General features: G+C 36.0%; 3 protein-coding genes and 1 long non-coding RNA gene across 7 annotated transcripts in view; 3 read left to right on the forward strand and 1 right to left on the reverse strand.

The window, feature by feature from the left end:
* The window catches only part of ZDHHC2 (zDHHC palmitoyltransferase 2), a 66,884-nt gene extending 65,795 nt beyond the window's left edge, over positions 1-1,089 (forward strand). For all 3 annotated transcript variants that reach the window (XM_079909517.1, XM_079909518.1, XM_079909519.1), the window contains one exon: positions 401-1,089. The gene's annotated coding sequence lies outside the window, so the exon portion shown is untranslated. The remainder of the gene's footprint in view (positions 1-400) is intronic.
* Positions 1,090-3,642: 2,553 nt separating this feature from the next.
* On the forward strand, positions 3,643-12,752 carry LOC307179852. Its single transcript, XR_013825563.1, has 4 exons — positions 3,643-4,244; positions 5,136-5,224; positions 8,618-10,078; positions 10,340-12,752. It is a non-coding gene; the product is annotated as an uncharacterized lncRNA (long non-coding RNA).
* Positions 7,058-23,053, reverse strand: CNOT7 (CCR4-NOT transcription complex subunit 7). Its single transcript, XM_079909520.1, has 7 exons — positions 22,918-23,053; positions 21,235-21,445; positions 19,182-19,375; positions 15,655-15,816; positions 12,765-12,909; positions 10,321-10,431; positions 7,058-8,688 (listed from the first exon to the last, which is right to left on the reverse strand). Exons 2-7 carry the CDS (start codon positions 21,349-21,351, stop codon positions 8,560-8,562), a joined length of 858 nt encoding a protein of 285 aa, XP_079765646.1. The 5' UTR covers positions 21,352-21,445; positions 22,918-23,053; the 3' UTR covers positions 7,058-8,559.
* Positions 23,054-23,170: 117 nt separating this feature from the next.
* The window catches only part of VPS37A (VPS37A subunit of ESCRT-I), a 38,925-nt gene continuing 34,250 nt past the window's right edge, over positions 23,171-27,845 (forward strand). For both annotated transcript variants that reach the window (XM_079909516.1, XM_079909514.1), the window contains exon 1: positions 23,171-23,594. In XM_079909516.1, the coding sequence (XP_079765642.1) occupies positions 23,470-23,594 (125 nt within the window). In that variant the 5' untranslated portion in view covers positions 23,171-23,469. The remainder of the gene's footprint in view (positions 23,595-27,845) is intronic.

The following is a 27,845-nucleotide window of genomic DNA, read 5'->3' on the forward strand; positions in this document are numbered from 1 at the left end:
ACTTGTCACTTGTATACTCCTATTGGCCTCAGACAAATTCAGAACTAAGAACATAGAACCCTGTGGCTCAAATTGGGGCCCCAAACCAGCAGTATTGACATCACCTGGAGCTTAACAGAAATGCAGAATTGTGGACCTTACCCTAGACTTACTGAATCAGAATCTGTATTTTCTGCATTTTAACAAGATCCTCTTCTCTTGTATGTGTGTATTATAGTTTGAGAATTGATGTAAAGTTCTGTCTATATTCAAGAACTCATCTGATGAGCCTTCTAGTATAGAAAACATTTAATTTTGAACAAGGGATGTTATTGCAACAATGAATGAGTTGGTTCATTTTTTGTTTGCTTGTATTTTTAGAGTTAACACGAGAGTTTCATGTTTTCTGTTTCATCCCAAGGTAATCAGTGCTGTCGATGGATGGAAGAGGCTTCCCGCAGGAAGGCACCACTAACTAGCTGTTCCCACCCCCTCTGGCTGGATATGCAGAATGTGAATTGACCGTTTCTCTCCAAGCTGTTGCTTAAAACATAACACATTTTTACTCCAGTGTACAGATTGTTTCAGCTAACACAGATTCCTCTTAAACACTAAAAGTAGTTATGGTTTATGAATCAAGGACAAAAATATCTTCTATCATAAAAACTTGGAATAAAGTCATGGGCCAGTTTTCACCCAGATATTTGGGGAGCACAACTTACCACATAAAAAACCCACTGATCCTCTGATTTTCTGATTCAGAAAATTGAGACTATTAAGATACTGAGATTTAAAAGATTTCGCGTAACATTATAATGATAAGCTTTATTCGTAAAACCTGTTACCTACGAGAAGGTGGAGGTAGCAGATGAGACTTGTTTACTCCCTCTGATGTGAATCTAGCCTTAGGCTGCGTGAACTGTAAAAACTATGAATCATTACAAATTTCAAGTGGCCTGCAGTTGAAGATGACCATCCATTTTTTTTTTTTTTTTTTTTTTTTGCCAGACTTTAATTCTAGCCTTTGTTCCCTGCTGGAAAAGAAGTGATCATTGAAGCTTGAGCTCAACTGGCTGGAAAATCTTTGTCAGAATTAATACATTTCTATTACATCAGAAATATATTTTTCATTTATTTTAATTATCTGAAAATGGGGGAAAGTCTATAATAACAATTATGAAGATTGGTTTATGATATTCTTTTGCTGGTTTAGCTTTTAAAAGTCTCTTTTTAGGTTATTCTATTGAACATAGCAAACATTGAATTTTTGTTAAGAATCCCTGATGGGCCAATGAATTAATCCTTCATTGACATCTATATTATTTCTTTTTCCTCTCATCAGAAGTATGACAGTTAAACTACATAGGTCCTCAAATACCTGTTAAGATTAAATTATGCAGATCATCAAACAAAAGTCATATCCTTTTGGAAATTTAGTCCCACAGGAACTGAATGGTGTGCTGTTTGGAAACTGAGTTTAAGATAAACTACAGTGGTGTGTTTGTTGATGCCAAAATGTTCGGCTTCAGTAAATATACTAAGAAGCTCTTGTGCCTTCTATGCACTATTAAAGAGTCTTATTCTTTTTTAATTTGATGGAGTGCAAGTTTTGTAAATGTTAGCAATTAGAATACGCTATATACATTTTTTTGGTACTGATTTTGAGAATTTAAAGCAGATTACCCTTTAAGACTACACAGCTAAGGAACTGGTATTTAAACAAAGAGAAAATGGTATTAAAGTTTTCAAAATCTGAATTAGATAAATTCAACACAAAGTAGACTAGAAGACCAGAGGATAATGGAGTAACAGATCTTTGCAGTTGCTCATCCTTGCTAAAAATATGAAGTTTTATATTAAATGACTTCATAAAAGAACCAGTGTCAGCCCAGTCCATTTTATAAATCATTTGAGTGCAATTCTTTGAGCAATAGGATGGTGGTCTTTTTCAGGTTTTTTTTTTTAAACTAAAGATTTTGATCTGACAATCTACTTCAAGAAAACTCGGAAGATATGATACATTCTTACTTTTATCCTAAAGCATTGTTTGGTCATCGTTTTCATTACCTGAAGTGCCAGGTTGGAACCTATAGCTCCTGTTAGAAGTCTTAAGGGCAAGAGCATCACATAATGTATTCAGAATTATATGCAGCCAGATGTTTTTCAAAGCACAGTACTAGAGCTGTTTTTACGGACAGGATTCTGTTGGGTGACCCCCTCCTGTCAAACTAGAAATTAGGGGAAAAAGAGGGATTTTTATTCTTTACCTTGCTAGAGTACTGTTAATTTTCCCCCCTCCCTTTAGCTCTTTCATGTAATTATTCAAATCCATAAGTCAATATACATTAGAATCAGATGAAAACATTTTTCAAAATAAAGTTTTTTTCATTAAGTTGTAATGGTTCCCTTTTTGGTTTCATACAGTGACTAATCTTTAAAATGTTTTTTGTTTAGTTTTGTTTTTAACTCTAAGGGGTTATAATTTTTGGAGATGATGGCATATCATTAGATTTGCAGTATAAATTTTATCTGAGTGAACAGAGCATCAAATAGACCTACGTTTTGTATATATTTATAAAATGTACCTTAAAAACACTTTAAACACTTTGCTTTAAAAAATTTAATTGCTTAACTCAAACTTGAAGACCCTTGAAGTATGTCCTGACAGTCCATTAAATGATAATTTTGATTTTTCCTGTTTTTAGAGATTATATCATATAGGTATCAATATTTAAGAATTTTTTCATTTAAAAATGTTGTACAAATGCTTCATATACATTAGCTATTTGCCATTGTGCAGTGAAAGATTTGTTTTTTTCAAAGAGAAAAAAACTGCATCTGAATACAATGATGAGACATTCAAGTAAGTGCTTATCTATGAATTCCCTCCTGTTATACCATAATAAAGTCTGGTTGATCACCTTTGTTAGCTGTCTATATGAAATTGCCTTTGCACTAACAATCTAAGTTGCTTTAAAGATATACTTTTCCTAATCATCTACCAGAGCTCCTGCAGGCAAGATTCATGTCTACAACCTGGTTATAACATAGGTCTTTGGAGATGAAGTGGATGACAGGATGAGGTGATTGCTCATTAGTAGTTAAAGGAGTCTGAGGACAATTAGAAAAAGACTAACATTTGAGTGTGCTGTAATCAATAGATAACTGTTGGAAATATGGCATATGTTTGACAGAAAACCATCTTCACTGGGAAAATCATACACAAAGGTCTTATAAACCATGTTCATAAAAAATTAAGCTAGAAATGTGATTCATGCTTCAAGAAAACCTGTGAAAAAGCTGCTACTCCCTTATATTATAAACTAGCAAATTTTCCCTATTTTGCAATAGTACATGTAAACCTGCTGGGCTGATTCTTACTGTATACTGTGGTACACACTTATTGTCAAATATTTACCTGTAAAAGTGATAGTTCTGATACTATTATGAATTTTTTTTAGAAAAGCCACCACGTATATTCTAACCTCATAAAACTTAAACGCAAATCCACTTACACTGTAAACCGTGATGAAGGTATCCTCCAGTACGACCATCCCCCTTCCACAGACTACAGGTTCTGATCTGCTAACATTTTATCTGAAGTGATGCATTTCAACAATGGATTTTCGCTAGTAACATACATCTCTGGGTAAGATCCTTCTGTGGAAAACTGTTCTAAGTAACCCCAAATGTTTTTTAACAGCCTGCACTCCTTTTCCACATACTTAGCCAACTTAGAAGTATTTCCTCTTACCTGTGGAAGCAAATTGTGTTACACACCTCAAGGATTTGTTACTCTTTTACAAAGACACCACCAGAATTTTTTTACCTTGGTAAAAATTCATAGATTCTAATGTTTATTAAAACTTTAGCAATTTGATCATGTCACTTACTAAAAACATTAAATACATTCCAACATTAGAGAAGTCTTGATTTTAAAACTGAGCAATCTCTTCCTCCACTAGATTTAGAATTTACTACCAAAATATCTTACTTTGTTACAGAATACAGGCAACTGTGTTAGACTTTATAATGGTCCAAACCGTGCACCCTTCCTTTTGTCTTTGCCATGATGGATTTGTTATTCTTTTACAGTAGTGTCCCGATTTGTATCAAGTGGACATCACTGAAGGGATGAGTTCAAGTAGGCTTGTTTCAAAGGAACTCCTGTGGATCACAAACTATGAAGTATCTCCCAGCACGATGTTCAGTATAGCAGGAGGCTCTGAAATAGGATGTTTTTTCCATCTTCCAAAAAAAAGGATGTAAGTAAAGAGGATGCTTGTCCATAATGCAGTCTAGGTTATTAAGAGCTCAGTCTCTAGCACCCTTGAATTGTTCTTTACCAACAAAAAGGTGAAATGAAAGTCTGGCCAATGTCAATAAAGACAACTTTAAATCTCTTGAAGCCCTCTCACTGCAAAAGAGTGACAGCAAAAACAAAATGGTGACAACGCCCAAACGTAGATCTTTGATGTTACTGTTCATATAGCCAATATTCAGTATTTCTGTACTGTTTACAGTTGGGGGGAAAATGTGTTAATGTTATTCATCTTTTGTGTTGACTTATTTCTGAGTACCAATTAAACCAAAGGGGGCCTTTTGATAAGTGACTTTAAGCTCTGGTTTATGCTAAAGCAGCTCCTTATTGCTCAGAAGGGACATATTATTTTATGATTCATGAAAACAAACTGATTTTTGTTGCATCTTCTAGGGAAGATTTAACAATGTAAGGAGTTCAATCCTGACCTGAATTTAATACTTAATGTTTCTTGTTTGACAGATAAAGGTGCTTAATCAAATTAAGAAAAAAACATAATGCCCCAAAGTAGAGTTCTGTTGATGCTGAATTAAAGAACTGTTACCATGGAAAGCTTCAGTTCTGTTGTTTTTTTATTCAGCTGAAACTAAGACTATTGTCAGAATTTAGGTTTGTTTCTTTTTCTGTCAGTATGTATAGGCCCTAAAGCCTAGTATTGAAAGTATCTTAAATGCCCTAATCATTTATAATGTGAAAGTTGAATGTTTTAAAAAAGCAACCTTGATTATACACTAGACTTGACTTGACTACCCTTGACTATACACTAGTGTATAATAAACCTAGATTATACACTAAAACAAACATGTTTTAAAGTTCTTTAAAAAAATATACTTAGGCAAGAAGTAGAGAATATGGATGAGCCCTGGAGTAAATGGCTAGAAAGAATCAACAGAAGGACAGTCTGTATACAGATGTATACTTCAGGTATGTTTTTTTTTTTTTTGGCTTATGCTCTTTCTACATGGTCTTTGCAGTGGTATAAGACACCAGCTATCAGTAAACAATGTTAATTCTTGTTAGGAAAAAAAAACAAAGGTGTATGACACAAGTGAAATGGGTCCCCACCAAACCAAACACCTTACATTTCCACAAGTTTTAAAATTTGATCAATTAAACTTTTTCCTGCTCCATGCATACTTTTACCACCATCAATTATATCACACCCTTGTAGATTCCACTTCAGGTTGTACTTAGTGGTTTCTCAACTTCTTTGAAAATATTCTTACCTGTAGTTGTTTCTTCTTTACTCAAACTCAGCACTGGTTTCTCAAAAGTAAAGAACAGCTGGCAGTACTGATAACATCTGACTCATTAAGAGCCAAAGAAAAACAATCATTTGTCTTGTTCCATAATTAACTGCTGATGTGCCCCACTCTTCAAGCAACTGTTCTCATCAGAAAGCTGTACACAAAGCTTAAGTTTTCTCTAGATACATTCTTTGGGCTACTGCATTCAGACATGATACATAACTCACCATCAGTAAACAGCTTTGCTTGGCTAACAAATGGGCCACTTGTAAACATACTTTGGCTGCAGGCTTATTTTCATTTTTTATTTTTATGAATATGAATATTTTTATGAAATTATGCTGTGATGAGATACTCCATTTTAAAATTGCTAATTCTCCTGTTGCTTTCCCATGAGTTGGGAATATCGTGATGAGGGCTTAGTCTGGTTATATCAACATACGTTGTATTTTTTTTTAGCACAGTTACAGTGTCACAGTTTATTAAAATTTGATAATATAATTCACACTCCGATGTGCCTTAAAAAGCACACCAAAGTGCACTTTTCTTGTTTTGACACAGTGGGTATGAATTGGTAATATAAACAAATAATAAAATGTTGTGGTTCAGAGATATACATGGCACAGCTGCTGTCGGGCCATGAAATGATGAGAATGCCACAGGCAGTTTCTATAGCAGCTGCTCAACTTCCCCATTGTAGTGCAAAGATAGCCATAGACAGTACATAGATGTTGTGGCTGCAATCCAATAAAACTTTATTTATGGACACTAAATGTTGAATTTCATAATTTTCACATGTCAGGAAATGCTTTTTTTCCCCCCAACCATTTAAAAACTGTAAAATCCATTCTCATGTCACTGGCCATACAAAATACAGGCAGCAGGCTGGTTTTGATCAGTAGGCCATAGTTTGCTGATTCTTGCTCTAGTAGATTTAACAGAATATGGTTAAGTCCAGAATTAATGGCTTAGGAACATGAAAAAATGATCGAATATCTTTTATCCAAAAGCTAGGTTTAGTAAAGGTTATAATGTTCCTCTTTTAGAAGTTATAAAATATATTAGTTCTTGGAGACAGAAACCAAAACCAAAAAATTGATACAAACTCTGAAATTCAGCAACTACAAACTGAAATTCAGCAACTACATGGCTATTTAAAAGGCAATCTTTATAAAAGATCAAAAGAAAAAGAAACCAATTAGATAGCTACTAATTTGTGTTGACTTTAAAAGAAGCCACAGTAAGTTATACCAAATGCATTTACTTTGTTCATCTTTCAGAATAAATGGGGAGACAGAAGTCCAGTCTTAACATCTAGTTGAGGTATGCATTAAAAAATAAGCCAACACTGTTGAAATGTAGAAGGCTCAGGTTGATTTTTTCAATTAAGAGATTAAAAATCATCTAGTTAATGAAGTTACTGAGTTATGTTCAGTTGCCCAAATTAAAAAAAAAAACCCCACAATAGCCCCCAAATATTTCTGAAACAAAATTACTAGTCATCAACATATATAAGAAAACATTTCTGAAGCCTTTATTTACAAAAGCTTTAAAAACAATCCCTCTGTTTCACAAATGTTTTGTTTAAAAAGGACCACCCAGTTACAGCATTGAAGTATCATGAATAAAGAATGTACAAGGGAAACAAACCAATGTGGCTAACATTTGGAGATTTGCTAATACTACTGATTGAAGTGCAGATAACACACATCATAACTTGTAGTCCATCATTTCAGGGCAGAGTTAATGATTACCAAAGTGTCTTCCTACACATGCTCTGATCTGGTCACATATTCTGCATGGCTAAATATTTCACAGTCTCTTTTGTCAATATATATAAAATAGATTGCAAAGATATACACAAAAAAATAAACAAGCATTACACTCCTCAGGTAATTTTATTAGCTACACTGTATATAGCTAATAAATTTATATTTTTTGTATTTTGTTGTTTTGCACCAAATCTCTCCATTATTTATCTTTGTAGCAACTATGAAAGCACAAATTTTTTGTCTTCTAATTTAATCTGGTACAAAATATACCTAAAGACTTGCAATCTTTGGATTTTAATGAAATTGATTTGTGTAATCAACAAAGCAAGAGCATCATTAGGTATGGCTATAAAATTTTTAAAAATTAAAAATAAGGGTAAATAGCGATGGAATAAAAAGAAGCAGATCAAGGGAAGTGTGCTATCATAAAATAACCGCAGCTTCAACATCTTGGATACCAGTTTCCGGGCAGACACTAAACATCCAATCACAAAGGATTTTTCCTGAAGGGTGTAAAGCTGGTTTGAAAAATTCTTCAGTCACAGAGCAGCCTACACATGCCAATTAGAAACTGACAGACACTAGATGTGCTTGGGAGATTAAGTACTACATACAGAAACAGCAGTTACTAAGCTCCTCAGTAGTTTTTTTGTCTTTTTTTTTTTTGTAGTCTTGCTGAATCAACCATTTGCACAATGCATGTTCTATATTCTGTGGGTCAAAAGCAAGTAAATACTGTATAAAGTTGGCAGATGGTCATTTTTCCAGCTAAGAGCAAGAAAAGCCAAAACTGCTGATAAAACAGAGGATTTGAGTCAGAATCACTCTCTAAAGTGCAAAATTGATGGTCCACAATCTCAAATAGCTAAAACTCCTGCAGAATGGAAGGGAGACATGAAACAGGGAAATAAATTACAGTCAGTGCTAGTTAATTTAGGAAAGGGAAAAAAACCAAGCTCAAGTAATGTTGATCAAAGTATTCAATATGATGTACTGAATAGCTTTCCCCACTCTGTCACACACGCCTACTAACAAGTATATTAAGGCCAGATTTAACCTGAATGCTTTTCTATTTATTAAGATCTGAGATAGGAATGGTCATACTTAGTACTGAAAGGCAGAAAATAAAATGAGCTATGAGAGAAAAAAAAGTAATGTCTATTGTTCAAGGGATTCAACCAGAGATAAAACCTATATACAAGCATGTGCGTAGCTCAGATAAAATAAAAACTATTTCATGTCATGACTGCTTGTTGGCTTCCTCTTCATATGCATTCCCTGTGCCATTCTGTACATAGGATGAACCAGAACCAAGGCCATACAAATGACCACAATATTTGGCATCATCAATATGATCTTCAAAGAACATCTAAAAAGGAATTTTGGAAGAAAAAAAGATAATTTTAACCAAAAGGTACCACTGGTAATTTATATTTCAGCAATGTAAGTACTGACTGTTCATTAACTATAATGACAGCTCTTTTCTATGGTGCTCCTCTGAAGCCACACATTTAAATTAAACGTATAAGACTGACTTTCTCAAGAAGTACAGAGCTCAAAAGAAACCAAAGAAAAAGACTACCAAAAAAATGTATAAACACAACACCTTTCCTATTAACACTCAGACCATTTTTGAGAATTTGTAACGGAAAAATGGCAGGCATTTTTATTCCATTAATTTAATAATACTTAATCATGAGAATGAATAAAAATAGCCAGTAATGGGCAGGGGAGGGGAAGTTTAGGTTTATAAGTAGCCTTGAGTCTATGTGCAAGGCTAAGTTGGCTAAAAACAATCAAACCCCAAACATGTCTGGACAGCAAACCCTGAACATTCAGATTAGGTTATTATCCTTAATAAAGCCAAGAAAAATAAAGATAATGAATTAGTAGCAGAGAATCTACCATTAACTGAACCATAAAGGCATTTTTAAATGCAAAACTGAGAACTCAAAACGTTGTCTTAATTCTCTAATGAAGCACTGGGAAGAAGTACAAAACAAATATTTACTTGTCATGAACAGTCCAAATCACTTCTGAATCAATACCACTTGGCAAAATAGCTATATGCTTTCTATTGTATGTATTATTAATACATTTCTACAAAAAGTTTTAAATCCCCAGAAGTATTCTCAGTCATTTCTTTAATGTCTAAGAGGATATACTCAAAAGAATTCTACAGTGAATATTTTGCAAGAAGGAAAACTCTTTTGTAAGCAAAAAAGTCCATTCTGTTTTGTTTTTGCACAACTGGCTTTCTTTTCTTTGCATTTAGCTACAATGAAGTATACCTGTCACTTAACCTAAGAGTAGACTTGGGTTCATTAAATTTCATTCTTCCATACCTAACTTCTTTATATTTGAAGAACTTATCTCTGTCTTTTGCCAGTTAAGGAGTGTCTGCCCAGCATGGTTTTTGATTTAACTATTTCAGATTTAACCCCTTTAGAATTCAAAACCTCTTTGTAAGAATCTACTAAAAAGCATGAGTCCTACTTTGTAAATCCTCAAAGAACTGAAGAATGGTAAGAGCAAATAGTAGTTTCAGCAGCAGTTTAATACCTAAGAGAAGCCAATGCCAGGGAAAACTTAACATATGGATTCCTTGACTTGACAGAAGCAACACTGATGTGGCCAACAGAAAGTCCTCTGGAGTTCTCCCGTTAGTAATGTGTATGACCTTGGATAAAGGCTACCTGCATCTGGCCTCAGCTTCCTCACCTAAAAAATAATATGGTTGGACCTACATGACTTCTAAGGTAGTTTACATTTTTTATTCTACAAAGAACTTATTTTTTTCATTGCCTTCTGAACTACATTTCAAGATGACTTATGATGACTTTTGATTACTTTCATTCAAGTGTAGTGAGTATGACTTATATGGTACTTATAATTATATACTTCACTTAATATGTACTTATTGCCCCAAAACTTTTGCCATTAGATTTTAATGTTCTCAACCTAACCACCAACTGAGAAAAATGCACTGATGTCTCCATACTTCTCTCATTTTGAAAAAGGCCATTCCTGTGAGCAATGAGTCAGATCCTGCCTGATGCTGTGGTCCTATCCGTTCCAGCTCTAACTGTTCAGCAACTTCCTGTAAACCACCCTACAAGAAAGAAAAATGGCTTGTCAAAAGAAAGAAACATTGCAACACTCGAATTCACAAATTACATAACTTAGACAATGACCAAAATAGAAATGAACTTCAGTATGTAAAGACGGACCTTATGAAGATCAGCAAAAAAACAGAGAATGTGAATTACTGATGTATTTGTTGAATGGGGGAGATGTTTATAATTTAATAAATGAGATCCTAATTGGGAAAATTTATCTTCATCATACTCTTTAAGGCATGTGGCAGGCAAATAACTTCCCTAAAGATATGGGGGAAGCAGATCATATATAAGGTAACAGGTACACCGGGTAACATTTGCCAAGTACATCCAGTCCCTCTATCATCCATCAATTATTATAAAACTGACTGTAGGCAGTTACTTCAAATTTTCTTAAGCTTCACACCAATCTATCTCTAAATAGTTTCATCTAAATAATTTGCACAAAACAAAGCTGTTATAATTAAATCCATAAGAATTCACTAAGTGCTTAACTATGGTTTTGTTAGTTTAAAAAGGTTATGTTGTTATAAGAATACAACTCCTTAGAAGGGTCTGCTAAACACCCTATGTAAATATTGCTAGGATTAAAAAAAAAGATAATGAGATTGAAAGAAAGGAAGAGAAAGAATACAAGAAAAGAAGGAGAGAGGGAGTGAGGGAAGGAGAATAAAGAGGGGGAAAATGGGAGAAGAGAAAGTAAAGAAACATCAGGACCAAGGACACACACAAATTTCTCTGAATTGTTAAGGCCTCTACCACCAAACTAGCCCTTCTCTACAACACAGCTTGAAACAGTGCTTTGCACAGCAGCTGCTTCAGAGCTAAAAATAGCACAAGGATTAGGTATCATTAGCAGCTGCTTAGGAGAGCAACAGAATAGAGCTATTCAGTACCACTGACTATAGGTTAAAAAGTACCTTTGTCATTAACCTACATTTTAACACTGCCGTTAACTCGGGGCATATTCAGAATACCTAATATGCTTAGAAATTTTTCAACAACATACACATAATGAACAATAATTCGGTTCTCTGTTCCCCAAAACTGTCATTGTACAGACATGTCAATTTTAAAAAGGATTTCCACAGCCAGATTAAAACATTTACACCTTGGATTCTCAGCACACAATACTTTCAGGGGGTACCCTTTCTAGAGTAATGAGGATAACCTACTGTAAGTTCACTTGAGTCACAGTAGTCTCTTCAAATTGCACAGAATTCTGCTGTTCTTTGGTGCTACAAACGTGAAGTAATATTTCTTAAAAATTTACCTGGTTATATGCTATATCCTGTAATGAGGCAAGCAAACTTTGGACAAAAGACCACTCTCATGATTATCAGTTCATCTGTCAAAAGCAAAGTTTCCTTATTCAATTCCTAAATTATTTCTTTCTGCATAAAACTCTTAAAGTTTTTACCATCTCCTAAAAGTATAACCTTCCTTGCACTTCTAAAAAGCTGGTGAGGAGAAAACTTGATTAACCTTGATGTAAGTTCTATGAAGCAACCACTTTACATAAACATTTTTCCTGAATTACAGCTTAAACACAAACACACCAGAAAAAACAAAACCACTATATTCCTTAGGAGTCTGTACCCCCGTAATGAATTCATTCTAAGACTAAAGGAGCACCTTTTCCTTAATAAAGACACTTTCTTTTCTTTTTGAAAGAATTAATGTTCAGAAGTAACAAATCATTACACACATGGTAAGCAGTGTCAGAATGTAAGCTGCTGTCTAGACAGGACCTACCCAATCACTAGCACTTACTACTAACAAGCTGACATCTATGGGCCAGGGGAGGGAAAAAAAGCCCTTTTAGCTATGTAATTTACTCCTAGTAACATGACCCTATGACTAGACCGAAGAAAATAATCTCTCATGAAGGTAAGCTGAAGGAGAAACTCTTTCTGCTACACAACTGACCATATCTGCACATTGCTGGCCACTTCAGACTTTATCTTGCATGGAAAGATTATGTGCGTGTTGCAAGAGAGTGAGAACTTGGACTTCTGTGCCTGAGAGGCTCAGATTCTGTGCTAGTTTATGTTCAATCTGGCAAGCAATGACAAAAATCTGATCTTCTGTTTAAATCTTGTTGAAAATTTATTCTGCCAATCTATATTGAAGCTCTGAAAAAGGATTTCCTATAAACTATTATTTACGCAAAAAAGGAATCAAATAATCAGATAATGTAACCGCATTTAACATAAAACTTAAAAATAGGGTTTAAATCAATATCCCAACCCAGCACCTTGTAAGTCAGTCACCCATTCTGAAAGAATACTGTGCTGATTACAGATAAAGACATTCGAAGCCTTACTTTGAGATTTTTGCAGCTCTTCATGAGGTACTTCACATCATAAATGACAGGAAAAAACAATCGAAGGATCTCAAAAAAGTCAAGTTCTTCTTCAGGCAAGTTAGAATTGGTCAGGATTTTGATTAAGTAGCCAAAGTCATAACCACTACAAAAGGGTGAAAGAATAAAGAAGAGGGACCATAAATACCACAGAAATGAAAAGATAAATTTTTTTCTGATACAACTTTTAAGTGAGTCACACTGTAGGCGGAAAAAAAAAAAAGAATGAACCAGAAAAAAGTACACAGAATAAAAGAGAAAATAAACATGTTTACAATTATAATGGGAAAAAAATGCCATCTTTTACAGTGTCATTTCATCATTCAGGGATACCAATATACAGAGATCTCTACCACCCTCCTAAGCGTGTAGTCACTAAACTACTATTTTGCTAATCCTTGAATAGAGAACTCTCTAAAGAGTATCAAACTGTCCATAGCAGATAGCTCAAAAAATAAAGATGAAAGGAAACTTGGCAAAAATGTCAAATGACGCAGGAAAACTGGCATTCAGAAGGCAAAAATAATTCATATCTTCCCATCATTTACATAACAAGGTCATACACTTCAAAAACCCAAACGGTAATTCCCTAACAAAGTATCTTCACTTCCCTTAAGTGATTTTATTAATGATACTCTCTTCCCTCAAAATTTTGTTCCTATGTCAATCCCCAAGAGATACTAATGGTAATGTTGAACCTTGAAGCGAAGGTAGTAAAGGCTGAGAACTAGTATCTAGAAAATAAAAAACCAACTCCCACACTCAAATCAACACCTCCTCTCCCTACTGTTTGGCTTTTCCACAGCTTTATATCAATACCTCTCTACACTCCCGTGCCACAATCACACCCCTTCTTTTCCCTGTCTACCTTTCCTTTAAGGACCTCCCACAGGATGCCTTCCCTCAAGAGCTCAGCTCCCGCAGATTTCTCAGACAAGCTGTTTTCTTGTACTTCCCTTTAAAGCACATGTATTGTTTTCTCCACGTTTAAAGGGTAGGTGTCACATCTTAATTTTTTTTCCTTATGGCACAGAGTTGGGACTCAAATGATGAGAGATGCTATTTAACATATCTTTCAGGGGAGATTACAAATAAAATTTTTATTCAATGTTTAGAATTTCACTTCTTACTTTAAAAAGAGAAAAAAATGTTTTTACATTGAAGACCATTAAAGAATATCAAGGAATAAACAATAAACAGCAGAAACCTTTAAATTTCTGGTAGCTAACAAGGAAGTAACTAACTTTGCTGTCTACCTAAAATATGTCAGTATGTTTGCTTAGCATCAATACTAGTAAAACGAAGATCATATTAGAGTTTAGGATTTATAAATTTCTTCAACCAGTCTTTATTTACTAGAAATAGGTTAGAATATGAAGAAAATATTTAATGACATTTAGTAGAATAAAATCTTAACATATCTTGACAAATACTCAAATATATCAGAGTCTAATCCAGACTCTAAACTCTAAGAAGACATGACCCCTTTCTGTTTTTGTTCATCTTATCCTAGTACCTAGCATAGGGTATTTGCTCAGGGTATTTTTTGAAAGAAAGAACCTGTCATACATAGTAATAAAAAAACAGGACTATGCTTTCCAGTTCTTTTGTATCTTCATGACCAGGAAAGTAAAAAAAAAAAGAACTCAAAAAACGTTCCTGAAATTACCAGAGACTTAAGCCTCATCTCCTGAGGTATAGGCTCAAATGGAGAACAGAGAAAAAAGATGATAGGTGGGAATTGGTATGCTCAATACTCCAACTCAAAAATTACTGCTTAGTACTGCATTGAAGCTGACAGTATGAACAGTCCTTCACTATTCTCATTCATTACACAGGCCAGCACTGGAAATTCTAAAGCACGCAGAAACTCTTTTTTTGTTTTAAATGTGTGAAGTGGACCAAGTATAAGAACATTAATATATGCAAAATGCAGTGATTTTTAAAACGGTAACAAGAGGCCAAATAAAATTCCCAAGGTCACTATTAGTCCCTGGGCTGCCAATTTAATTTAGTTTACTTAGATAGAAAAATTCTTTCTCTTACCTAAAAGTCTATATTTACAAAATGGAATTAATTTCCTTTCCAGAAATTCTCTTCAACAATCTGATTTTATTTTATGATAAGAAAGAATTTAAAACTACCACTTATTGAGAATTTACTGTGTGTAAAGCACTTTACTAGATGCTTTAAATATGTTATTATCGACCATTAAAACAATTCTGTAAGATAATTCTTCTAAGTGATTTCTTCCTGACATTCTATTAAAAAAAAAAAACATTAAAATCCACCACAGAGACCCACCCCTAGCTTTCTCTTTGCCATTTTTTTTACATAGCACTTAATCACCATCTAACAAACCACAATATACATCTCATCATTTTAAAAAATTGTCTGCCTACTCCCACCGGAATGTAAACTCCATGAAATGATTTTACTCTATTTTGTTCGTAGCTTAATGCCTAGAATCTTACCACAGTGCTTGGCATATGGTAGATAATAAATAACTTTTTTGAAAAATGAATAAATGTTTTCATTCTAAGGCTTAGAAATGTTAAATAACCCTAGGTAACAAAGATTCCAAATGGCACTGCTGAATTTAAACCAAGGTCTATTTTTCCAGCCTGTGCTCTTTCCACATGCAATACTGTCTCTTAGTCCAAAATGGATCCCATATCATTAAATTCATCTTTAAGCAGACCAACATTAGCCTGTCAAGAGTTAGGAGACTGCTACATGGCAGCCAATTTTTTGTAACTAAGCCTGAAATTGCTGACACAGTGACCCAAGTGAAGTGTGAAGCAGCCAGGAAATGACAACACAAATGCCATTTTCAATGTAATCTTTTTACCTATGAAATGATAACCATTTGACCCCTTCACAGAGGACTACTCCTGATGTCATAAGAAGTTCTGCAAAGTACTGGGTCTCAATTCCTTCCTCCTCATGTTTTTTAAACTGGATACCAGATGTTGTTAGTAGCTCTATAGAGTCTTGGGCATACATGTCCTCCCTGGCAGAAGAAAAAGAAAAACATTCAAAAGTGCCATACTTCAAACTTTTTCTCCCACTTATATCTACAACTACAGCGCCAGAAATATCAAGAGAGAGGATGGGCTTGGGCCCATTTATTCCAATGCTTCACATATATGGAATGAAAACACAACTTAAGTACAAAGGTCATTTAGTATTTTAGAAAAATGTTCATGTGGTAAGTAATCATTCACAACAGTCCAATGGTGAGATTTTCATCTTTACTATCAATTTCATTAGCCTTTCACAAGTTAAGTAAATTTAACTGGATTTGAAACAAAGGGTCTTCTTCTAACCAGTGGCTACCACCACAAAGTAAGAGACGTGTTCTTATCGGGGGCTTTCAGTCTCAGCAGCCCTTTTAATGCTGCCAAATGGAGCTGCAGCCCCCGGGGGTGAAGGCCTGTGTCTATCTCCCGGGCTCTCAGCAGGAAAGAGACTGAGTAGAAAACATCTGCTGTGGCTGAGTTAAACCACATTCCGTCTTAAAGAAAAAGGAGATGCCTCCTCTCACTAATGATGAGCCTTTCAAATAGCTCTAATAAGCAGTAAACTGTTTAAAATGAAGGGCTCTGCTAGAATAGCATTAATTTCTTCTTCTAACAACCTTACTCCTAGAAGATTACCTCCCAAAAATCAAGCCAGGAAATCTAAATATAAACCAATTTTTCAAGATTTTACTTAAGCCAAAAAGAAAGCCATCTCTAATTTCTAAGCACAAACACACAGGTATCCAAAACATTATATTAAATCAAAAAAGTGATCAAAATGAAAGTATGCTCCTGAGAATAAATGAAAAGTATTTCATGCATTGCCCACTGGTTGTTTCCTTTTATTTACTTTTAAAATTGTGAGAATACTGGTTTTTACCACTTAGCAAAAAAAAAATTCTACAAAAGCTTTAATAAAACAAAACCAAAAGGAACATTACACTTAGGCCAAAAAGTATCCTTATGGTCTACTCTCTGGAAATCAATTTACTATTAAATGTCTTTGAAAAATAACAAAACTAGCAACTGAAATATTTAAAAACAGAGAGGAACCACAACGATCACTGTAAGTCAAAATTCCCTGGAAAATTTCCCTGGAAAACCCTTGTTACAGAAGGGTATCTGAATAAATCCAAGTTTTTTCATTACACAACAGATATTACTGTCCTTATTATACTAAAATATGTACCTTAAACAAGTAGAATCTCACTCATCATGCCCCAAGGCTAAGAGACATGCTTTAGCAATTATAACCAACCAAAGGCATACCAGATTCTTTCTCCAGGCACACATTATTCTGGGCCATATGTTCACTTTACTTTTATTGTAGTTTATTATCTCTCTCTCAATCAGAATTTAAGCTTGAAGAGGGCAATAATTTTTGTCTGTTTTGTTCAATGTTATATCACCAAGGAGTACTGCACTATTCAAGTCGGTATTTCCCAAACCTGACCAATGATAACAATCGCTCAGAGAACTTAGCAACAATATGGATTCCCAAGTCCCACACCTGGACCTAATGAATCACAGCCTCCAGGAGAGAGACCTGGATGAGTACCTCTGGTGTTTTATGATCAAGTATCAAATTATACTTTAATTTTCATGTACATATCAACTCCAAATTCAGTTTAGAGCAAATTCCCAAACATTGGACTTTGGCAATAGAAAGCTGACAGAAGAGTTATAGAAACACTAAGTTATAATGACTATGACCAACTTTCCCCAACACTATGTCCCTGGGGCCTAGCACAGCTGCTGACACATTCATTCTAGGCACTCAATAAAAAAGTCAATTTTCATCTTTCTTCAAAATATCCAAGATTCATGGTGCTCTTTCTCCACATTAGGTAGAACTGGTTTTATCTTCCAACTGACCCTTTCTACTTAAATAATATTTTTCACTGTATCCTTAAACATCTATTAAGATATTAACATTAGTATGAATGGTGGCAAAACTACAGTAGCCCTCTCTGTATAAGAAAAAAACGTCTTTCAGAGATTGTAATAATAAAGCAGTTATTATTAGAACAAGGATGTTTCTAGAAAAGAAAAATGTCAACTTTACCAAAACTGAGACACTTAATGGTCACCTACTCACGTAATGCGATCACAGCAGTATCTTAGTAAAGACCAATGTTCTAATGATCAGCTTGGAAAAAAGGTAACATGGAACAAATGAAATGGTAAAGAACTGATTTTAAAAAGGGTTATCTTTTGGGAAAAGGATAAAAGGGAATTTTTGGAACTACAGTACATATAAATGGTTATTATCAGTTTTAATAGAGATGAGTACCTTTCACCCTCTACCAAGTTCTGGAGCGTATATTATTAAATTCAACAGAGTAAAAACAAAGAGGCTAAACATAATGCAATTAGAAGCCATACTATTGCATCATTGACAACACTACCCTCTGAATTCATCAGCCCTGCTTTTCTTTAGATCTTATATGCTAAGTATCACATTACAGAGAATGGAAGTTCTTACGTGGCACTACCATTAATTGTCCTACAGCTTCTTTTACAGTTTTTCAAATCGGATGTTAGATCATATGAAACAATCAGAGGCAGTCAAATAGAAGGATAGTGCAGTATAGTAACATACTCAAAATGTATTAAGCATTTCCCCATCTCACAGTCAGTCTGTAAACAATCTGCCCTTACCCCAAAACACTGGAAACTTCCCTAAGCTATCAAGACTACTCGTACCAATGATATAGAAGTATTGTGAGTAAAGAAACTGGGTTTTGACCCAGGGCTTGAGTTAGAATTCAGATTCTGAATTGTTTCTAAAAGAAACACCAGGCTCAAAGATACTATTACGTCTCCCATATATAACTTACAAAAGGTTTTGTGGACTGACCTAAGAATATATATTGATTTAAAAGGAAAATGCACCCAAGTTTCCAAGAACTATCTTACCACCTGTGACGTGTAATCTACTCATACACTGGAGTATGACCGTAATAAAAATCTCTTCACAAGGATAACTGTTACAACAAAAACATATATATTGCAAATTGCACTCAAAGTTTGAAAGCAAAATTAATGTTGTAAGATAATTTTTTCAATCAAGAAGTATTTTCAATACCCAGTTTTCCAAATTTCAAAATAGTGGCAGTCATACTTTTCAAATAACATCTCTAAAACTCAAAGTATTTGCATTTAAGTCTTCTTTAGCCTAATTTTTTTGTCCCATGATAAAAAGAAATGTAAACTTTTGAAATTTTAGGTTTTAAACATTTCCAGGATAATGACACCAAATTCAGTTAGAATTTCATTTGTCATACTTGAGGGAAATTAATTCCTAAAATTAAACTAAAAAAAGAAGTTTGGGTTAAATTTATTTCCCACTTACGTCAAATTAAATTTAAAATTAAACTGCCAAGTTGAAGTTCCTGGAGGGTATTCTCCTTGCTCATTCATAAATGTCAATCCTAGCTGAATTATCTTCAACAAGTCCACATTACACCGCAATAGTTGGTACTGATAGTCAGCATTGCTCCTGAATTCTCCAATGGGTCTTGCAACCACACCTGGAAACTCGGTGTCCTGTAAAATAGTTTTAAGGTTCATTATTTACTAAATGGTCGAAACTACAATCCACATATTCCTAGAATAAATAATTAATTTGGGTACAAGTCAAAGAATCCTGTTATAGATTATATTCTACACAATTCACGTTCAATTGCAAAGTACCTTTTAACTAGGAAGAGCATTACTTTTTAGAACCATAAAAGAAAACTCTGCACACTTAACGACTTCTTCTTACTTTAAATATCATATTAGTAAAAAACTACTATGTATTAGATACACATAATAATGCAACTGAGTACTCTATTCCCACAGAAGGGAGAAAAAGTCACAAATTCATGTTTCTCAACCGGTGTGTGAAACTATGCTCACAGTATTCTAATGTTAAAACCAATGAAGAACTGTTTAAAAAGAATGGAAGATGCACCATACTTTCCGATTGCTTTTCTGAAGTAAGGTTTATCTAAACACCAAAACCCTCCTAATTTCTTGGGCTAAAACAGTACTCTCTCTACAGTCCAGAGAAAGCACATCCTTAAAAACTGCTAAAAACTGCATGCCACCACTCATTCCTGTAGAATGTTAAACACATCTCTAATGCTGTCACTCCTTATCATCTGAGAAAGAAATGATCACTATGAATTCCTACTAGAAAAAAATAATAATTTCATTCTAATTGTAAGTACATCTATTAAATAGGACATTATCTATGTACACTCAAATATTCATATTTTAACCAATCAACCTGGCCCTCCCAAAAAAAGAGTATTAATTTATTTGTATTAAATATACTAAGAAAATAATATATCAGTTTAGTATTAAAATTCAAATTAGGAAACTAAGAACAAAATCTAAATACCAACTCATATGAAGCAGTAAGGAAATTAAAACTTTTCTAAATTCAGTGCAACTCAACAACCACTTTATTGGACGCTATGTGTTACGCTAGGTGTCAGGGAAGAAAGGATGATTAAGACACTAATCTCTTACTTCTCGAAGCTAATTATCTAGAAAACAGTAGAGAAGCCAAAACACAATAGTAAAGAAGCAAAATAATTAACTGAATAGACAAGCTAAGCAGATTGAACAGTATGTGCAAAAGTAGAAATGCTTAACAGTACAGTGTGTCCACGGAACTCCACTGGTAATTAAAAAACAAACAAAAAACTGCAGATCAACAATGCTTCACTGGGAAATGTGAATTTTTTTGTTTGAGAAAGACATTCAGGAGTTCCATCTGGTATTAATATTAGGCCTTAATGTTGCTAGGAGCAGACCTGGCATTCACAGCTAGGTCCTAGCATTCTTCTGCTGAATATAAACAGTTTCACACTATAACATCAGACAAGGCCAGTCTGTAATCATGACTGAACATACGCAAAAACACAGACATTTGTCCAAACCACAAAAATGACCAAACATCTTTCTATCTTGGCTGAGTGACTGTTGCTTCTTTATGGCTTTAGCCCCACTCCAGTCTTCTCTCATTCTAGTTGAGACTCAATAAGATACCCTATCATGGAATTACCCGAGCTTACTAACAGCATCCAGTTCAGAGCAAAGCCCTGCTTCCTTATTCCTTTCCTAAAACCACCTGCCACAAGCACAAATCCTAGAAGTCCTTTCTAACACTCTCTTACTCAAATGCCCCATGGTTCTAAGAATGCATTTTCCCTCAGTGCAATGAGTAAGAAACCCAACTTGTCATATTACAGGTGTGTTCTTGGTGGTCTTTATTTGGAGGTCATTGACAAAATTCTTTTTATAATTAAATTAATCACTAAAAAACATCAGCCAGAAGGGCTGAATTCAAGATGTTTAAAATCCCCTTTCCTCTTTCATAAAAAGCATTTTAAGGATTTTGCTCATAGGCATACCATAGCAACGTAATTATATTTTCGGATAACTTGACGAATTTTCTTCATCTCTTCATCCAGGTTGCAAGCCCAAACTTCACAAATTCTTTGGCTATGATCTACAGTCGCTGCTGGCATAGTGAGGGCACAAGGAGTCTAGCTGCCAAGCATCAAAATGTTATACTTGATTGAAGATTTGTTTCGTAAAATACTTTATCCTTTATTTACGTACCTGTCAAAATAAAAAACAACTATATGAAGAATCTGAATCACAGAATAATTGAGTTGACAGAAACCTAAGAGATTATCTATTCACAGTCCTTGCTTTAAAAGAAAATCAAAGTTTAGAAAGTGACTTGTCTAAAGTCACACAGCTAATCAGTAGGAGAAAAAGGACTACAACACAGGTTTCCTGGTTCTAATATGTTATGTAAAAAGTGTTTTTTGTGTACATACTAATCATTTAAAAAAATTTTTCATTACTTAAAAATTGCTATAAATTCAACTCACTCTCTGAATAAAACTTTATAAAGACATCCCTTTCCAGAAAAAAAAGGAAAAGTGACATGCTGATACACATGTGAAAAGATCAGATCAGATGTTACTAGGGCAAAGATAGTATTTACTTTTATTCCTCATTAACTGAACATTCAAAGTCTGATTTAACTACAAAATCTACTGGAATTTATTCAAGTCAGATTGGAGGGGCCAAAAGTAAACCAATTAAAAAAAAAAGTTCTTTCTGCAATAAGTAACAGCCACAGAAACTGTTTCCATGTCTGTAAGTGTGCATGGGAGAAAGAAAGAAAGCAATAGAGGGTCTGCATTTCAAATTTTTTCTTTCTAATTTCCTAAAAACCAGAGCATTTTCCCTGGTTACCAAACACACGTGTCACGTTTCTGGTCCCTAAACACAGGTTTCATGGTATATAATGAGAGCAGTACAGACCAACATTGATTCTTGAGCAGGGAAATTCCAGATGCGCTTTCATTTTTCACACAACTTTGAAAAAAATCATAACAGAAAGTGTAAAAAAGGGAATTATGACCGCCCCTTCTAAACTCTGCAGTCACAAATGTGACCTCGAGTGCTCTAAGAACAGAAACCAAAGATCCAGGGGCTCCTTCCTTTATAACCCTCTTCGCTAAACACAAACACACACACACAGTGGAAAGACCCTGTAGTTGAACACTGCTTTCCTCCACCTCTCTCTACTACAGTTCCAGAAGCCCCGAAGAGGCATCAGAGGCCCCCTCTCTTTACTGGAGGTAGCATCTCCGAACAGCGGGTTCCCAACGAAACGCGAGGACAGTACAGACACACTCAAGTCACAGATAACTCTCTTCCCTGGCAGAAAGCCAGAGCGAAGGTGCTGATAACCATTGACCGGAGCCGGATGGACTCCCAAGCACCGCTGCGTGAAGGAATACGAGAAGCTAAGGATCTAGGCCACCGCCCTCCACTCCCAATTTCCGCCCCACAGCATCGAAGCACCAGGTACAAAGCCTTCGCGTCATCACTCTGCGCCACCCCGTTGACATACCCCCCAGCCCCAGTTACCCTCCCCCCTCCCCCCGCCGCCCAGCCCTTAGCCAGCTGCACTCCAGCTGGCGCCATCGCGCACCCGCTTAGGTTCGTCATTCCCGCCCCCTTTCTACTTCTCCAACCCGCCCCTCCCCCCGCAAGTCTGTGGCAAGATCTACTTGTGTCGCTGAGCTCGCACTTCTCCTCCTCCTCCTCGCCATAGAGACAGCACCCAACGGCGGCGGGGGTGGCGGCAACGACGGCGGCGGCGGCGGGTGCCCCATAGACACCTCTCGCCCGGCAAGGGGGAAAGGGGAGCCGGAGCTGCACCGCACCGCGCTGCGCCGTCGCTTCTCGCACGTCCAGGCGGGGGCGCCAGATGATGACGCGACACGCAGAGAGGGCGGGGCACGCAGGTGACGGAAGCTGGGGTGGTGGAGAGCTGCGCGGTCAGGCGTCCTGACTGGCTGGTTGGGGCGTCAGGGCAGTGAAGGGAGGACTGCCGGTCCCGGGCGGCGAGTTCCCTGTCTCCAGCTGTCCGCAGACAGAACATGCCCCCCTGACCCCGAGGACCCCCGGCCGGGTTTGCTTAGAGAAGACGCGGCTCCCCAGCACTTGGGCTGGGGCGTCCCTGCCCGCTCCTCCTCTGTCGCTTGGGAACCGCCGGGCTGAGCAGCTGGGAGAAGCAGGCCAGAGCCTTCTAGGGCCTCGGGCCCGGGGACCCGTGGAGGATGAGCTGGCTCTTTCCCCTGACCAAGAGCGCCTCCTCCTCCGCGGCTGGGTCCCCCGGTGGTCTCACCAGCCTCCAACAGCAGAAGCAGCGGCTGATCGAGTCCCTCCGGAACTCACACTCCAGGTGACTGGTCGCCGCCTCTCCGACAGGAAGAAAAAGTAGGGCGGGAGGGCGGGCTGGTCCTAACTACACTCGCAGCTCCTCAGGCCGACTCCCGCCAGCTGCCGCCTTTTGACCTACCTCCCTTCGTCCTGCCTCTCACGCTTGCTCTCCTATCCCTGACCCACGTTCAGGATTTTCTTCCGGGCCCTCCTTCCCTCCGTCCCGCCCCACCACTGCTCAGCTCCTCTAATTGCGATTTGCTCATCCCTCCTGACAACAGCGCTGCTGACTGTAATCTATCTCATAGTCTGTCTCCAGTATGCCTTGCTTTGCCCGGCTTCCTCACTAATCTTTCCCTTTGCCCACCTGTTTGCCGCGTTGGCAGAATTGTTAAAATTCTGTACTTGGGTAAAAAGAATCGTCAAGAGTGATCTCCAAGTTTCACAAATAGTGGACCATTTTTGAAAAAAACCCAAAACTGTTTCAACATTAAAGAGAAGGGAAGACAGTTTTCACCAGTGAGTTCTTCTCTGGGAGTGACATACTCAATCCTCTGAAGTCTCTAATAGAAGATTTACCCCGTTCTAACCACCTCCCCCCAGCTGGCAACTATCAGTCTCTGTTCATTTCTCACTTCGTTATTCTTGTTCCCACACTCGGGAATTGCCTTAGAGTCATCTTGATTGTTCTTTTGGCGTTGTATGAGTTGTTCATTTCCAGCGTGGTCAGATTAGAAATATTTTGCAATTCAAATTAATTCAACTGTTTTTATTGTAAACTGGTTTGCTGCAGCCCTTTATATTGCAAAAATCTGTGACCTCTAGTGGTTTTTAAAAATTAGAACTGCCTCTTTATATTATATGGATTTTGCAAGTATATTTACTTGAGTGTCAGCACGTATTTTAATGTAAAGATGTCAACATCTTAATAGACTTTTCATACATTTGAAATATATATATTCAGAGGTATTAAAATTGATTAATTCCTGTGGAAGGAACTTCTAGGAGCCATTTTATCTGTTACACTAAGGATTTTTTCCCAAGCAAGTTATAGTGTAGAATAGTTTTAAATTAGATATAGTGTTAAAAGAAAAAAATCACTGCAAAATGAGTTTGGCTAAAATGAGGCCTATTACTGATTGAACTTCAGGTGTTTCTTGGTTCTTTGTCTCAATTGTTCTGCTTGTTGAGAACTTTAGAAAGGTGAGAATTTGTGGTATTAAACAGGAAAGAATGGCATGGTATTTGATTTAATTGTGGCTTTCTTTTTGGAAAATTAAGTTCATAGAGTTCTTACAAGTCAGTCTTACTCCAAATAGTATTCTCTACTAACCTGTAAGAGCTACTCTTACAAAATATGCTTATGAAACAAGGTGACTCCTTTTTAACAAACAACGAAAGTTTGTCTCCTTAGAAGGCATCGCCTTGGAAGACTGTATACTATGCTAGTACTACTATTGCCAAAATACTTTTTAGAACCATACTTTTGGAATTAATTGCTTTTAATCCTTTAGTATATTCTGTTAGGTATTCTCACTGCTGGCGAATTTTTATTCTTTGAGGTTGGAGTTGAATTTTTCAAATATTCCAAAGCCCCTTGCTGCTAAAGCTGGTAAATAAGGAAAGCGATTGATGTGAAATTTATTGTATATTTTTTTGGCCTTCAAATAAGGTGAGATTCTAAGGCAGGAATTGCTAATCTAAGGATTTCTGCAGTTGGCTTAAGAGGATCGGTAAATACTCTGAGTCAAATGCAGAAGGGATCTATTTTGTTATTTTTGAGCCAGAAATTACGGACATAATCAGACATGTGATATTATCTACACATTTGTAATGTTTTATGAACAGCTAACTTTAAGTACTTGATTCTTTTAAGTTCTTTTATAAAAATATTTGAAGTTTTTATTGAAATATTTCACATTTATAAACTATACTTGGATAATTCTGGTGACAGTTAAGGAGGTCATGTACTTCCATTTTTCAAAGAATGGTATGATCCCAGAAAAAATGTCTTCTACCTATTCTTGTTAAGTCTTCCCTTTTAACTCATGACATACCTTTTAAAACTAGCTGGTAAAAATGATGTATGTGTGCAGTATCTGAAAATATGTTGCTTGAGTAACCAAATTCAATACTACAACTTATGCTTAAAGATTTTTGTATAAAAAGACACTGCGATTGGTTATTCTGAAGGTGCACTTTTTAAAAGTTCAAAGAATGTTTCGAACAGTATTTTAATGAATAATAGAAAACTTCCTCAGTTACGAGTATTAATACCTTGTTGCATGCTGCCCACCTGCCTCACATTTAATATTCTATCCCTTCTCTAAATATAGGGTTAGTAGCTCTTTCTTGGCCATGAAAGCGTCTGACTTCTTTTCGTCTCCTCAATAACCTTTCCCACCCCCATTCTCTCATCTACCTTCCAACTCCTTATAATTAAAAAAAAAATCCCACTTCAGGAAAGAGTCTCTTTAATTCCCTTTCTCTAATTAATGTAAGCTTCTTTTCAGTTACCTTAAGAAATTCCTACCTCCTCATCTTCCTCAGGCCTCTCCTAAAGGTTAGCTGAATTTTATGTGTATTTTTTCCTCATCTAAGTCTTACTGGTAAGGCAGGGCAAATGGGACACTGTCATAATGATGACCAAAAAAGTGTTTACCCAAAATATAATAACACATTTGTCTGCTATGAAAATGGAAACAAAGTTATATAGATTACTAGGCTCAAGAATTTTATTCCACCTTCTAAATAACAGTCATCACAGTATTCAATTTACCACTAAAATTCCTGACTTTACAGGCAGGAGTAGAACTAATTCTGTTGTTTCTTTTACTTCCTAAAGAAGCTCACTCTAAGAGACACTGTTGATTTCCCATCTAAATCCATTTCTTCTGATTTCTTGGAAGAACATTATTTTTATATGGGTTCCTGGTCTGCGGGACCAGTTATTTAATGGAGGCTGTGCTCTTTCAACCTGCTTAGGTAAATAATGATTGTTTACGCCAATGATGATGGTCTCATTCCCATTGCTAGTTATTGTGGAAGCAAGACACTTGACCTAATCTTAGTCAGTGGAGTGGTGGGTTGGAGAAGAGGTCTGCTGGGGAGCTGCTCAAAACATTTTCTTAGTAATAGTAGTGTCTAAGAGGAAATGCTTTGTGTTTTGGATATTGTTTTGTTACATGGAACATCTAGAACTGCTTGGATCATGACGGAAGCAGACTGACTAATGAATGTGGTAGAGTAGAAAGATGGAAAGTCTGTGATAATATTGTGATGCTGAATTAACCAGATCTGGAAACTTCCTTCCTCCGGACTTCTTGCTGTATGAGATTATACGATACATATACATTTGTATTATACATACAAATAACCCCTCACTGTTTAAGACACTTCTGGCCTGGTTTTTCAATTATTAATACTTGCAGTTGAAACTGCCCCAAGTGATACTCACTAATTCCAGTATTTAAAGATTCTTCGAACTGAAGCTGTTAAGTATCTCCCTGCATTGACCCTGCAATCAGAAAATACTAAAATCTGATGGTAGCTCAACAGTTACTTTACTATCCTTACTATCCTGGTTTTTCCTCTCTCACAGTATCTACAGTTATTAGCTTCTTTATTATTTTATTTCCTTAGCTCTGAAGGAACAACCTGGAGCTGTGTTTGTAATTGTTATCTGTAATTAACTATATAAATTCAAAGTTATACAAATAGTACTCTTTCTTTGTTACCTTTTACTTAGGGAGATCAGCTCTCTCAAGTAAAGGACTTCTCCGTTTTAATAATCAGTTAGTTATGTGGTAATTCTGGTGCTATTTTTATTTTATTTTTAATCAGAAAATCTAATTTGGGAGTTATTTTTATCAGAATTGCTTTCTTTTTCACTCTGGTATGAGATGTTAGACAAAATGAATTTGAGGAACATAAATGCAAACAAGCAAAAATTATTGACATTGGGAAAAGCAACATGACTTAGGTGAAGTCTGAGTTCCAATTCCCATCTGTAGAATCAGGAATTGTGATTTTTATTCTGCAGGATTGTTGGTATTTAAGTAATATATATAAACATTTATTAGAGTATCTGACACACAGTAAACAGGCAGCCGATTGTATTCCTTCTTTCCACTGCATAGAATCAGGGTGCCTGGAACCTTTGCCTCTTAGCCTACATGGATCTAGCCAGCTTATTGTTTATGAATTGCTCACAAGCTTACAGCTCACTTGCCTCTGGCAGGACTACTTCTGACTTTCCATTCAGAAAGCATGT

The sequence above is a fragment of the Stenella coeruleoalba genome, assembly GCF_951394435.1.
Source record: "Stenella coeruleoalba genome assembly, chromosome: 21".
NCBI classification, from domain to species: domain Eukaryota; kingdom Metazoa; phylum Chordata; class Mammalia; order Artiodactyla; family Delphinidae; genus Stenella; species Stenella coeruleoalba.